The sequence below is a fragment of the Gopherus evgoodei genome, chromosome 8 (assembly GCF_007399415.2).
Source record: "Gopherus evgoodei ecotype Sinaloan lineage chromosome 8, rGopEvg1_v1.p, whole genome shotgun sequence".
Lineage (NCBI taxonomy): Eukaryota > Metazoa > Chordata > Testudines > Testudinidae > Gopherus > Gopherus evgoodei.
The window spans coordinates 87,131,332-87,145,355 of NC_044329.1; the positions used below are offsets into that span (position 1 = coordinate 87,131,332).

The 14,024-nt window shown below is 38.0% G+C and overlaps 1 protein-coding gene across 1 annotated transcript in view; it reads left to right on the forward strand.

Annotated features, from left to right (window-relative positions):
* Positions 1–1,850: 1,850 nt before the first annotated feature.
* LOC115656779 (vitellogenin-1-like) overlaps positions 1,851–14,024 on the forward strand; it is a 56,312-nt gene continuing 44,138 nt past the window's right edge. The window contains exons 1-4 of the mRNA XM_030573928.1: positions 1,851–1,866; positions 2,904–2,966; positions 13,133–13,153; positions 13,370–13,521. Of these exons, the coding sequence (XP_030429788.1) occupies positions 1,851–1,866; positions 2,904–2,966; positions 13,133–13,153; positions 13,370–13,521 (252 nt within the window). The remainder of the gene's footprint in view (positions 1,867–2,903; positions 2,967–13,132; positions 13,154–13,369; positions 13,522–14,024) is intronic.

The following is a 14,024-nucleotide window of genomic DNA, read 5'->3' on the forward strand; positions in this document are numbered from 1 at the left end:
AGCGTTCATTACTTACCACAAGCTTTTATAAAAGCTGAATAAAATTGGGGAAAGAGGAAACTGTGAACTGTGTCCTCCTTGATCATGAACAGTTGTGGGAAGAGGTTGTATAGAAAGCTGTCCCCAAGATTGCATGGTCTGTAATGAGGTTAGTATAAACTGTTGCTGAAGACTTCTTGCCTAATGACACAAGAAAGCTGAAGAAACTTGGGATGAAATAGCTCCCCTGTTAACCTGCCGTATACATATATACTTTAGTGCTGTTACCTCTTGTACTTTGAAAGCACATAGCAATTTTAATTTGCAAGATGTGAGCCACTTGCTGTATATAGAGAGCATTCTGTGTTTTTTTTTCCTGTTTAGGCTCTTTGGAGACCTATCTTCGCACCACAGGATATAAATTATTCCCAGTGAAGCTACTTGTATCCTGCACCAAGTGAATCAGATCCTTGGACTGTTTTCTAATGTACACGTGCTGTTCTCTCACACTGTCTCATGCGCTCAATCTCTCACTGTATAGTGCTGAACTGTAGCTGCTTTCTGATTTTTAGAATCTATTCTGGACCTGAGAGTTTCGGAGGTGAACAGTGTAGCAAGTTTCCAGTGACTTGCTCATATGTTTTATTCAGATGCCAATAAAATAAGTGGAAATACGTGAAAAACAGTCAAATTCTTGTATTCAAATAATTTTAATTTGTTAAACTTAAATTCCAAGACCAGAACTGTAAACAAATTCACATGGAAGTTTGGAGCAGTCTTTCCCCAGTTGTTGACAGGGCATGTGGAGGAGTCAAGAAGGGGACACCAGCCCAAAGAGGATGGGGAAGGAGTAAAACCCCATTTGCCCTGGTCAGCGGAATGGTCTGCCCGCAGGAGCTCAGGGATGGATTAATCTCGCCGCATCTTTATCTGGACCAAGTAGATCCACCCATTCCTTATGTAAGTGCTTATCTGGTACAATCTAGCCAACCATGCAATAATGGAAACTACTAGAAGGTAGAAACTACTGGAAGATCATGGAACAGCCTATTTAAGAGACAAGGGAAACATTTTTGGGGACATTTTCTTTTGGTGCTTCCATTGGAAGCAGCATTTGACTTTGTGCTTTCACCTCTTCCAGGTTACTTCACTTTTGACCAAAAGCCCAGTACAGTCACCAAAGCCAAATAAACCAAACTAGAAAAGGAAACAAGTGTGAGGACCAGAGACAACCCCTGACCTGTCACCCCACGAGGCTATAGTGGATGCTCATTAGGATTATCAGGTCCTGCTCACTCCTTCCTTTGATGTGCTTTTCTTTTCCCTCTTGACTATTCCCTTGTTGCAGTCTGTCTAACTAAATCCAAACCTACATAAAACTGGACAGAACCTCCTGAGTGATTGAGTCCAGTCCCCTACTATCATAGTTAACGCTGTCATAGAATCCTATTCATAACTGTAAAGCTCTATTTTAAAACAAGTCAGGTAGTTTTACCTCACTACTCCTATTGGAAAGTTGTTCCAGAACCTCACTTCTCTGGTGGTTAGAAGCCATCTAATTTTCAGTTTAAATTTATTCATAGTCATATTATAACCATTTGTTCTTGTGCTGACATTGTCCTTAAATAGTTCTTCCTCCCTGGTGTTTATGCCCCTGATGTAGTTATAAAGAGCAGTCAGATCCTCTCTCAACTTGTGTTTTGCTAAAGAAGCCAAGCCCTCTGTATTTCTCTGATTATCCCACTAGCCTTCATCTTTCTTGAACATGGCCCATGGTACTGATTCTTCATTAAGGGATTTCCAATAAAACATCATCTGTGGGACAAATACACTGGTCTAGGACCCAAGATTTTGCAGGGCTTTAGAGCAAAATGAATGGCACCAGAGGTAAAATGCTGGGCCCAGCAATGGCATAGTGAGCTCAGAATGGAACTCTGGAATCTTCTCTCTCTGAACCCAAAAAAAACTATACCAAGGGAATTTTCCCCACTTTCCTGAATGCCTACTTAGCAGCACACTTCTGTGACCTTTAGAATCGTAGGTGATCTCCAGCTAACCCTCAAAATCGGGGATTGGCAAATCGTCAAAGGTTCAGAGTTTGGGCTGAATAAGAATTAAAAAGTCTGGTTGCTTATCTAAATCTTATCCAAATTATCCAAATATTTGCACCAATCATTCCACACAATTCCCCTGGCTAGTCCTTGCCCCCCGCCCCATACACACACACATACAATCATCTTCTCTCAATCATCACTAGTACAACCCCTCTCCCTACTATGCCTCAGGTACATCATCTCCTCCTTTTCAGTTCCTGGGGTGATCCTTAGCACCATCTTGTTCCTTCCCAAATTGATCTAGGTGTACACTAGCCTAATTTTCCACCTCTTCAGGAAGTTGTCAGCAAGTCTTTAGTTAGTGGCCAGCAGGCCTGCTCCCTGCTCTCTATATCTTCTGGGACAAAGTGGGGTAGCAGCACAGGTCCAAGAATAGTACAAAATCTTTGTGTTGAGAAGCTTAGAAATGTGTGGAATATTGTTCATTTCAATACACTATACATTTCAGCTATGCTAGTTTCCCTTGATGCTCCAGTAACTATCATCTAGCAGCTAAGGCTGAATCACAGTCAGTGGCAGTATGTACAGTTTTATGTTTTTAGAGTCCATTGACCACTAACTTGCAGGTCTCTAGTTAGTTTTATTTATTCTTCAGACATTGACTAAGTATTGGTGCATGCACTACCACAACTCCCTTTCATCACTTTCTATACATTTCCCAATGCATTGGGTAAGTGGGAATTTATAGGTGGAGTTGCCGATGTGCTTTCACATGAAGCATATTTTTTTTTGAGCTGCATGTCTCATATTTGAATTTCACTTTGTTGTTACCAGCAGAAACTTTTATTTCTGGAAGATGAGATTTATCAGACCCCTCCAATGCTTCTTACAGCTGCATTTCTTTGTGGATTGGCTGGAAGGAGGACACTGAAAGTAAGTTACTGAATTATATTGTATCAACTCCGGGCTTCTACGTGACATCTGAACTTCTCCTGATTCCAGGTTTAGTAATAAGCACCACCAAAATACCACATAAAGCTACCAGAACAATGAGCTAGGCACTAGTAGCAGAAAGCTAGCAAAACAACTGTTCTCAATCCTACATGTTGATGGATTTCCAGCAGCGTGTTTAGGTCTCTGGAGTTACAGCCCCATTGATAAAATTCATCTTTTTTCACATGAAAACCAAATTTTAGTAAAACTCTTACTGATCTTAATAGTATCGCCAATTCTACTCCAACAAGAGTCTTGTGAGACAGTGGCCAATAGTCTATGGAACAATAGTATTATCACTAGAGAATCAGGTAATGAGAGAGCTCAGAGGGTCAGCAGAACAGTATCCATATCAAGATGTCTTTATAATTTTATTGAAATAGTGCTTACTAGATATTAAAGAGTACTTTTGATATACTGCATATTTTGTGAGTGGAGTGGAGATGGAAAATTCAATGTTTTATCTTTTCACAAAGGAAAGCATAAATGTGAGTAGTTTTATTGGGTATGAGGACTTTGTTTTTTCATGCATGCTGCGTCATCATTCATAACAGATGAAAATCAACCACTGAAAAATCTGGAAGTCCTCAGATCAAATTTATTATAAAACATGAGGAATTCAGGATCTAGCTTAAAATGAGTGAGATGTCAAATCTCTGATTTCTTTTGGTTCTTGCATTCTTTGTTTTTAATGTCACAATGTCCAAAGATTCTGGGAAAGAAATTATGAATCCAACAAGAATGTAATGGAAGATATTTAGGCTTTTTGTATTTCCCATCTTTGTCTTTTGTAACTTGGTATCTAGATTATATGCATGATATTTCTAATTTCCCAATCATGGGGATCTCAGCTGATTGGTATAGATCCTACCAAAAAAAAGTAATTAAAATAAATTACATAAACCAAGATCATCCTGAGTGGGAGATTAGAAATACTGGGCTAGATAGTCAATTGCAGTAAATCTGCATAAGTCCATAAACTTTGATGAGCTCTGCCAAGTTACCTCAGCTGAAACTCCAGCTCATTGACTGATTCATACAATAGACAATAGATACCTATTGTCAAAGGTGAAAGAAAAGGCAAAGTGCATAAAGAGTATAACCCTTATATGGCAGGGTTTCTTTTATTCCACTACAGGCCATATAGAATTGTTCAGTTGGTCATTATGTCACACTTTGATTTCAAGAATGAATATTGTTATTTATTGATCAGTGCAGGAACTGCTACAGAACAATTCAGAAGTTGCTTTCCCAGTATTTTTTCTAAAAAGGCCATGAAAAGCGTAATCCTGCTACTGCTTTCCCCAGAGATGAGAAAAATGAAATGAATTTACACATTACAGCAACTATGTACGAAAAACTAAGAAACTGGATGGCTGCTGAAATAAATACAGCATTAAGGGGCCTGTAAAAACGTGTTGAAATGCTTTGTGAGTTAGGGCCAGATGCTGCCAGCCCTACTCAGATTGAGTAGTATTTTATTCCTAGAGCACTCCTATTAAAGTTTTTAACTTCTCAAGGAGTAAGGTACTGCTCAGTATGTGCTTGATCTACTCCCTTTAAAGTGAATGAAACAACTCCATTCACTTCAGTAGGAGTTGGATTGAGCTTTGTGGACAAGGCTGCCAGAATCTGGACCCTTATCTTTTACATATGCATAAACTAGGATGGGAACGTGCAAATACAATTCAAGTGACTAGACCACTCAATGTACATGCAAAAATACATTCTGCGTGCAACATACTGTATGGGGGGAAAGATACTGTGCTGGCTACGTAAAAGTTCTCCTGTCCTGTAGGAAAGGAAAATCTTTTCTACAAATACGCAGCATTGTTCTGTGGTATTCACTCTAATGAACAAGAAATGCTCTGCAGTATAAGAGGAAAGTAAAAGGGCCAGGACACAAGATATGAAAAATTTCAGCCAGAGGCAACTGTGAAATGCAAATCTGGATTTCAGTCCTGATTCCAAAACAGATAGATTTGGGGAGGTTATTTAGGCCCTTCTCTCACAAACACAGATCAAATTCATCCTTGATGATCTCTGCCCCAGGTGAATCCATGAATTAGAACCAAGGGTAAATTTTTCCCAAATGGTTTACAAGTAGTACTCTTTTTGTGATATCACTGAACATTGCCAGGAAACTCAGAATCCAGAACTAGCCTGTGCATACAGTACATCCATGGTCAATTACAATTCAAGGCTTTAGGGCTATACCTCATGTCCAGGTGGGTTTAAGTTGCTTGGTTAATATATATGAATGTCACTTCTACATTCTAATGTGAAATTATATAAAACAGAAAAAGGAATACTGAGCCATTTAAAATATAGCAGAAATATCCATTTTATAAGTGTAACAAAGTTCTTCCTAATTAATGAAATATAAGGTATTTAATTCATTACTTAATTAGCCATCAGATTAATTATTGAATTAGCCATCAGATTAATTTTTAAACGAAACTGTGTTAGTCTGCATTGCTTTCTTGTTTTCCTGTGACTAGATCTCTGGGTCTTTCAACGTCAAAGTCGTTGATCAAATACTGATAGGTGATTTTGCATTTTTTGAGGGTAAAGTCAATGTCTATTATTTGTATTGGCAGAAAAGTGTTTCTTTCTTGGGAGTTATAAACTGCTTATCTTATCTGGCCTATGACCTGATGTCACAGTGACCTAGTGGTAAGGCATCATGCTCTTCATTCGTTCTGCCCCTAAGTGGGTTTTTATTGAATTTATAACCTGTTATCATTAACTTCTTTAGCTGTCAATAATACAGGAATGTTCTTACTATTTTATGGCAACTGGATGAGCCTGATTCACCATTCTGTTACACTGGTTTTATAGCATAACTGAATAGAGAATCAAACCCATGGTCTAGAAAACAAAGACATCTGCAAACACCTTGCCTGAGAAATACTATCATTTTTGTAGGCTCTTCGGAGTAGTGGCAATGGATTCCTCTGCATTTGGAAAGTGCTTAGCACATTTTGTATGGAACCACAACATAAATGTAATTATTAATTAGTATTTATCTGGATAGTACCATAAGTGTACACAATGCTTTTAAAAACACATTAAATCAAATCTTTTCCCAGGAGAGCTTAAAGGCTAGAGCCAGATTATAGGTGGTCTGGCATGGGATATAATGAAGGAGAGAGAGGGTGAATGAAGAATTCCCCTTTTCCTTAAGCACTTCTGCAGAGGTCTCAGTCCTTGTGCTCTCAGAGCACAAGAGAGATTCACATTCTGCAACTTCATGAAGGTGGTAGATTATGGAGGAACATGGGCTGCCTTCTACAATGGCTCTTAGATTATAGTCAATGTGTAGGGCCCAGAGAACCTCTTGTGAATGGTTATAAAAATGGCCATTCTGGCATGTACTCTTCTGATGATCCCAGATACATTCTGTGTGCCTTATTGTTAAGGTAGACAGAATACCTCCACAATCCTATACATACATACCGACTGGGGTGATGGTGCTAGCAGCCATAATTGAGCATCAACACATTATCTATCCAGTCAAAGTATATCAGAACAAAATATTATACTGGCATTTCTCTCCTTATTGTCCACTGTGACCATAACCAGGAATACAACCACATGCAGTGGCCCTTATACAAGAACAGTGTTTGAAAGCTAGGTACACTAACTGTTTGTATCTCTGGAGTATCCTGTTTGTACAGACACTGTTTCCTCACCAAGGTAAGTTAAGTGAAGACACATTTTCATGCAAAGGCTAAATTTCAGTACTACTTGATGTTGTGTCTGCATACCAATGCCACAGAAATTAAGAGCTAACTGACCAAGAAGTCTGAATTAGGGCAAGATGAACTTATAGCAGATATCTGCTAGCACTCAGCTGTGACCCGACTAACATCAAGCTGACTGACATTTTCCCTATCCAAGCACTGCATCAAGTAAAAAAAAAAAAGAAAGCAAAAGCCAAGTAATTAGCCTGACAGCTGATGAGTGTGATGAGGATGATGAATCAGTGCTTTCCATTTCTGTAGATATATAATTTCCATAATTATAGCTAATTTAATAATTTGCCTTTTTTCAAAAAACATTTTCCTCGTTTTTAATCTTTAATCCCATTGTAGAAGCTCAAAAATCAAATGAAATATAATTTTGTTCTGAGGTAGGCATTCTGTGAGCGGTAGAGTTTTTTGTTGGCTCTTGTGGGGTTCATATAATTTGTTCTTATGGCTGTTGTCAGGGGAGCTGTGGACTAGAGCTGGCTGGAGGAAAATGCAATTCATTGACAACATTTGAGATTTTGAAATTTATTTATGAAAACAAAGCCTTTCAAACAATTTGGTGACAATTGTGTTCAAACCTCTGTTTTCGAAAAGGCTGGGGTTTGATTCAGGGCTCGTGCTCTCTCTCTCTCTCTCTCTGTGAAAATGACTGAAGAGTCCACCCTGGACCTCAGAAGCTTTCCTGTTGAAACGATCATTGACACTAGTATATCTCCATGAAAGATTTCAGCTTCAACGAAACAATACAGTTCAATGAAAAACCATTTCATTGAAAATGTTCCAACCAGCTCCACTGTGGGCTTTGGATAGATGCCTCCTTTTAACTTCTGCATAGTCCAAAAGAAAGACAGAAATCATAAATAATTTTGCCATCGATGTCATTGTGAAGACACTGTGTCTGGTCCCATGGGTATGACTCCACTGAAATCAGTGGTGCTAACCAGTATGAAACTGGAGTAACACGATAGGAAATTGGGCCTGCAGCCTTATCTCTAGTACATTGGACTGAATTGTCAGGGTTTTTGTTGTTTTAGAACAACAAAAGAAACTTTTAAAGCAAGCTGATATAGCAAATTCCCTAGGTGAATGCTGGACAATTAGCATCTGGCAGCCTGGCCCAAACTAGAGAAGATTCATTGTTAGTTATCCACTGCCCCAGAGCCAGTAGAGGAAGTACAAAACATTGTCTTGTAAGCCACACTGAAACACTGGCTATTGAATATTTTTTTAAATTTCTCAGTGACTGAATGTTCGATATGATTTGTTTGGTCATTTTAACCTTTCTCCAACTATAGAAGCTGTGTACAATTTGAAGGCAAAAATCTTAGCCACCCGATTGCATCCATTTTAACCTACAGTGGTTGCTTGGGAGCTGTTTTGCTAATCCCTTCTTTGTTGTTAGGCAATATATTAGCAGGATGAAAATGGCATCACTGCGCCATAATTCAACAAAATAAATACAGAACAAGGAAAGTGCATGGCTTTCAGCAGCAGTCCAACAGCAGATAATAAGAGTCTGTTACCTGAGTAGAATCTGTTATGACAGACAATGGCAGCGTGGAAGCAATAGTTCTAATTGGGTTAATTAGCCTGTATTCATATTTTATTTATGGTGCACGTACCTGTACATTCAAAGCATCCTCCCTTATCATGCTACAGCCCTTGTAAGTATACGCTGCCATCATGCTCTCTGGAACTCTCCCCACCCCCACATATTGAAATAGTGCACATCATAGTCCTTATTACATGTGTTGCTGTGGAAATGGCATAGAATAGTAGCATTGTGAACTTCTCTCACTTGCCTTCCCATCATTTTAAAAATCGTGTTTTGCTTATTGTTTATATTCTAGCAATATCTTTGTAGTTTGCAAATGAAGTCTGTGACCAGACTGCAAATTCCTTCCTCTGTCATGAAAGTATGCACCCACTAGCTGGTTACTGTCGGGGGGTTTTCAGTTGTATTTATTTTAGGTGTATTTCAGTGGCGCTCATTACTTGTATTTTCCTTTTCCTCTGATTTCTTAAAGTGGTAGGTTGTTTATCTCTTCTGACCTTGATGTTTTGGGGAAATGCTAGATGCTACTCCCCTCAAAGTCAGTGGCAAAATTCTAGGGCTGTCTTTCAGGTAACCAGTGAATTTGTGTAGGGTGAGGAATGGTCCACCAGGCTCCCCCTTGAAAAGAACGAAAGGTGTAACAAATTTCTGTACCTTTTTCTTCCTGACACCCAGGAAAACAAACTCGGCTGGTGGGGATTCAGCAGCTATGGTGAGGTAGGAAGGAAATTTTGCAGGAACTGGTGATGAATGGAACACAGAGATACTCTGGAGATTCAGTTATCTCAGGATGTCCCTCTTCTGCAATCAGGAGGTGTGATTTCAGCACATGAGACATACCTGAGATGGCTTTGATCTAGCTAAATCAAAGCAAGCTTGAATAACAATAGCAGTGAAACTGCAGCAGCACGTGTGGCGGCAGCACGTGTGGCGGCCACTTGAGTATGTACCCAGGCCCTCGAAGGGCAGGACTATATCAGGGATATCTATGTGTGCTGCAATCAGATCTTCTGATTGCAGTGTAGACATACCTTTAAGCATCCAAATTTGGGGTGCTTATACAAGCTGATCACAAACTTTAATCCTTTTAAGGTTCACCCATCACTAAAGTAATGCTAGAACAAGACTATCTGAACTATAAAACCTATTGTTAAAATAGAAACATCTTATAGCACCATATAAAAATGTATGAGTGCCTCTTACATATTGTTCCAATACTGTGTTAATAGTTTCACATTAATAGTCTTGCTTAGAGTGTTTCAATATTTTGTACTATGCAAGCCTGGCCAGTTCATCATGATGGCACAATATGACTGCAGCGGTCAGCTATATCATTGAGCTATATCACTGATTACAGTAGAATGAAAGAACAGTAATGGAAGCAGCAGAATTCTGATGTTACCACTCAGAAAATATTATGTTGCCACTATACATACAGACACTTTTATAATGTGGCTGCAAAAAAAATAAGCATTTCCTTCATTAGTAATAGCCCTGCACTTTATCAAATACTTCCAGCAGTCACCATTGTACACTTAATGCCCTAGTCAACAAAAGGTAAAGGGGTAAGAAAACAATATAGTCAGTGAATGTTTCATGTCTCTCACACTTTTCTCATTAGTAGTAACCAAATCAGACTGAAATTAAATTAGGATTTCCTAAAAGAAAGTTAATGAGAGAATACTCATTTACACATTTGATATTAGAACTTTAGGGCTCAAAGATCTTCCTGGGTTATTCACTGTCATCTCTTTAATATATTTTTGTAGCATTTTACTTAGAGACATGCAAACTTTCTATTTCTTTCCCCACATTATGCAGATTACATCTTTGATTGGAAAACACCAAGTGGACGGATCATATGAGTTGGGAAAGATGGTGGTACTTTGAAAGACAGAATGGGACATTCTTTTAGGCTGACATTTTCAAAGGAAGTAGGTGTCCATCCCCTATTGAAAGTCAATGACAGTTGGGCATCGAACTCCCCACTGAAAATTTCAGGCTGAGTTGATAGCAGTTAATAAGACCAAATGACAATTCCAATTTCAAAGTTGGAAGCTACTGATGCACACTATGGGCCGAATTCACCACTGTGTCCCTCCAGTTTTACAGTGGTGTAACTCCATTGAAATCCCTCTCTTATTAAAACCACTTATAGCAATATACGTACTACCTGCAAATGGATGCCACTGAACTCCTATCACCTGAAAACACTGTGATCTCATCAGATAGCCACAAGATGGGAAACATGTTTCTGAAGAGAAAATGTTAAGGAAAACCCAGTTGATCTTGATTATTCAGTAAAGCAGTATTCTATCATCCAAACTGGCACCGAACCAACGACTTAAATATGGATCTGGCATAACAACTCATATATATCTTGCAAATTTTAACATGTTTCAATAGAAGGAGATATTTTCTTTTTTTTTATTTTTTACTAGAGAACAGCAGGATTTCCAGGAATGGGGATATTTGGGGATATTTGGGTGTATACATTTTTGTTTTATGGAAGGCAGGTGTGAATTTAGGATTTCCAGGACTTCTAGCAGCATCAATAATAAGGATCCCCAGATGAGTTTGCCCTCATCCTACTTATTTTTTCTGCCACTGGTTTCTGTTATTGATTATCAGTTCAACTCCAAAAGTGATGTACAGTAGCTGCTCCATCTGTGCGCCTCGGTGCCATCTACAGAGTAACTGGTGTTGCCATGACTAAGCACGATTGTCCACTGATGACTGTGCACGGCACATTTATGTCAGGTTATTCTACATAGTTGACTGCTCCATGCACTCCACCGAAAGACTCCTCCTCAGATGCACTGGCACAGCTCTAGTATGTTATTCCCTCATTTGGGTAGCAATACTCAAGTAAATGTACAGTATCATTATGGTAAAGAGGGAACTAGTCAATGGGCCCTCCACAGAATAGATTTTTAGGCCCAGAATCAGTCTTAAAAATCCAGCACCATTTTTTATTCTTCTTATTCTTAATGAAGTAGCAGCCTATGGAAATCTTTTTCTTCTTTTTAGCTGCTGTATTTTAGCTGCCTGCATGTGAATCTATCTTGCAAGCACTTTTTTTTAACTTTCACAGCCTCAAAGAAAAATACTAGACGTACATTTTGAGTTCTCCTCCCCTCTCCGCATAACAACCTTTGCACCCAGCTACTTGAAAATTATGTCTTTTACTTGATATGTAATTTACATAAAACATTTTCACTTAAGGGAAGGTTATATTCAAAATGGACATAAGCTCATTCAAAATGTGCATAACTGAGGTTCTCTTAATTTTGGGAGAAATAGGATTTGCAACATATTGTGAACTTTTTCCAAAGGAAGATTAAAATAATTGTCATTATTACAGGAAGCTGGGCATCAAAAAGTTATATAAGAGGAGTGCAAGGTTGTGGGTAACATTTTCAAAAATCACCCACGTGATTTAGTGGCCATTCCTTTCAAAGTCAATGGGATGTAATGCACCTAACCCACACGGGTGTTTTTGAAAATTTTACCCACTGCCTTTTCTTAAGATATCACAGCAAAATAGGTTCACTTGTCTAGGTAAACACAGTCCTGTCTCAGCAGAGGGATATGGACTTGACGACCTCTCAAGATTCCTCTAAACCCTGTGATTCTGTGCTCCCATGAAAATGGTGAATTTTCCTCTCACTTTTATGGTGTAAAGCTAGAGTAATGCCATTGACCTAAATGGCCAGCCCATTTATTTGAGATTGATACACACAATAGATAGCTCTCCCCAGATAGCTTCACACAAGTCTGTAATAAGACCTCATTCCTGCAAAGAGAACTGCAGTGGGAGCCATGCACAGTCATTGAGCCTCACTGACTTCAGTGGGGCTCTGCATTTGCATGGTTTTCTCTGCAGGATTGTGACCTAAAGCAACATGCACAAATCGCAGTCACTGGAAGATTAAATCATGCACAAATCCTCCTTTAAGACTATGTCACTTTGAAAAACTGATGTATGTCTCAAAGAGCTTGTGGTCTAGATATGCAGGAGGTATAAATCATCATGACTTCACTGAATTCAATGGAGCTAGGCTGAGTTACATCAGCTGTGAATCTGGCTCTGCTGTTTTTAAAGTAAGCCCAAATATTTATTGCCAATTGTTGAATTATTGTATAAAGGTGTGTGGAGAAATGGAAAAAAAGGGCGAAAACAAGAAATATCAGAAATAGATTCCATATTTCATAGAAAAAATACATTTGGTCTAAATTATCCAATAGATTTGCATTAACAGCATTCCTACCCCAAGAAATGTTTGTTTTTTGATTGATCAATACTGATTCTGAAATATGCTTATTTATTTTGGAACATCACTTTGATGATCATGTGATACACTATGTCTTTATAAAAGAGAACCTGGCACCTTCACTTTTAGCTGTATCCTTCATAATGAGGGACTTAATTCTAGCTCTGACTTTAACCCTTGTGGGTAAGTAAGTATGTTATCTGTCTGGATAGGTTTATAGCAGAGACTTTTTTGAATAAGGCTTGAGAGACTAATTGTTGTTCATTTATAAATATAAACTTCGAAGTTGCATAAATGGATAAGAAAACCTGATAGCAAATTCTCCATTTTCGAGGGAAGGAAAATTTTGGATATATTCTGACTTCAGAATAAAAATCTGTGTTTAAAAATTAACAGAATTAACTAGAAAGTATTATGCAGTATGTGCTTCAGAGGTTGAGATAAAAATGTGGACAGTACTTTTTTATTAAAAAAATTGTAAAATGATTCTTTGCCATAACTTCTATTTTTTTTCTCTTTCAGGGAGTCAGCATCTTAATTATCGTAAGTATTTTTCCTATCAGATTATATAATTCTAATGAGTGCAACTGAAATATAATCTGAAAGGTGTAGGAACGTTTAATTTAGTTCTACAACTGCTAATGTGCTTCAGAAGTAATATCAAAATGAGCAAATTGATCATTTCTATTTGGAGCTAAGTATACTAAAATATATTCTATAGGTTCTCTGTGATGGTTACTGAGCATTGTTTCTTTATAGAACCTGATTTCAAAGAAAACAAGGTTTACACATACGATTCTGAAAGTGTATTTCTCAGTGGACTTCCAGAGAGAGGACTTGCAAGAGCTGGAATAAAAGTAAAATGTAAAGTGGAAATCAGTGGTATTGGGCCAAAACTTTGTCTTATTAGGGTAAGAAAATGTATCCAATGTGAAAGCTGAAATTATCTTCCTACCTGACTTTTTTTTTTCCAAGCTTTGGGGAAATAATTAAGTTTCATCATATATTTTGCTTACTCAGGCAGAATGTAACTGACACTGTTATTTTTGTATGCAGTTCCCTATATTCCATTTGCACTTTACCAGGTAATTCTCAGCTCAAGCCAACCTTGGGCTTGAAGGATTTCTTCTGCTTTGTGGTCAGGGAGACAACAGAATGTAATTTTAAATTCATAATAATTCATTACTGGATCAATTCAATTGTTCCCAAACTATACAACCTAAGATTATTTAATCAACTGATTTTGCAACTAGCAAACAAACAAAAATAAACATATTATAGAAGCTGGATGTCATTCAATATCTGGCATATGTATTTTTTTCTGTCTGTTTCTTTAGCTTCAGTGGGAAAATGTCATATTGTGCTACACCGAGATTATATTCCTTTATTGTATGCTGACATTAATACTTTTGAG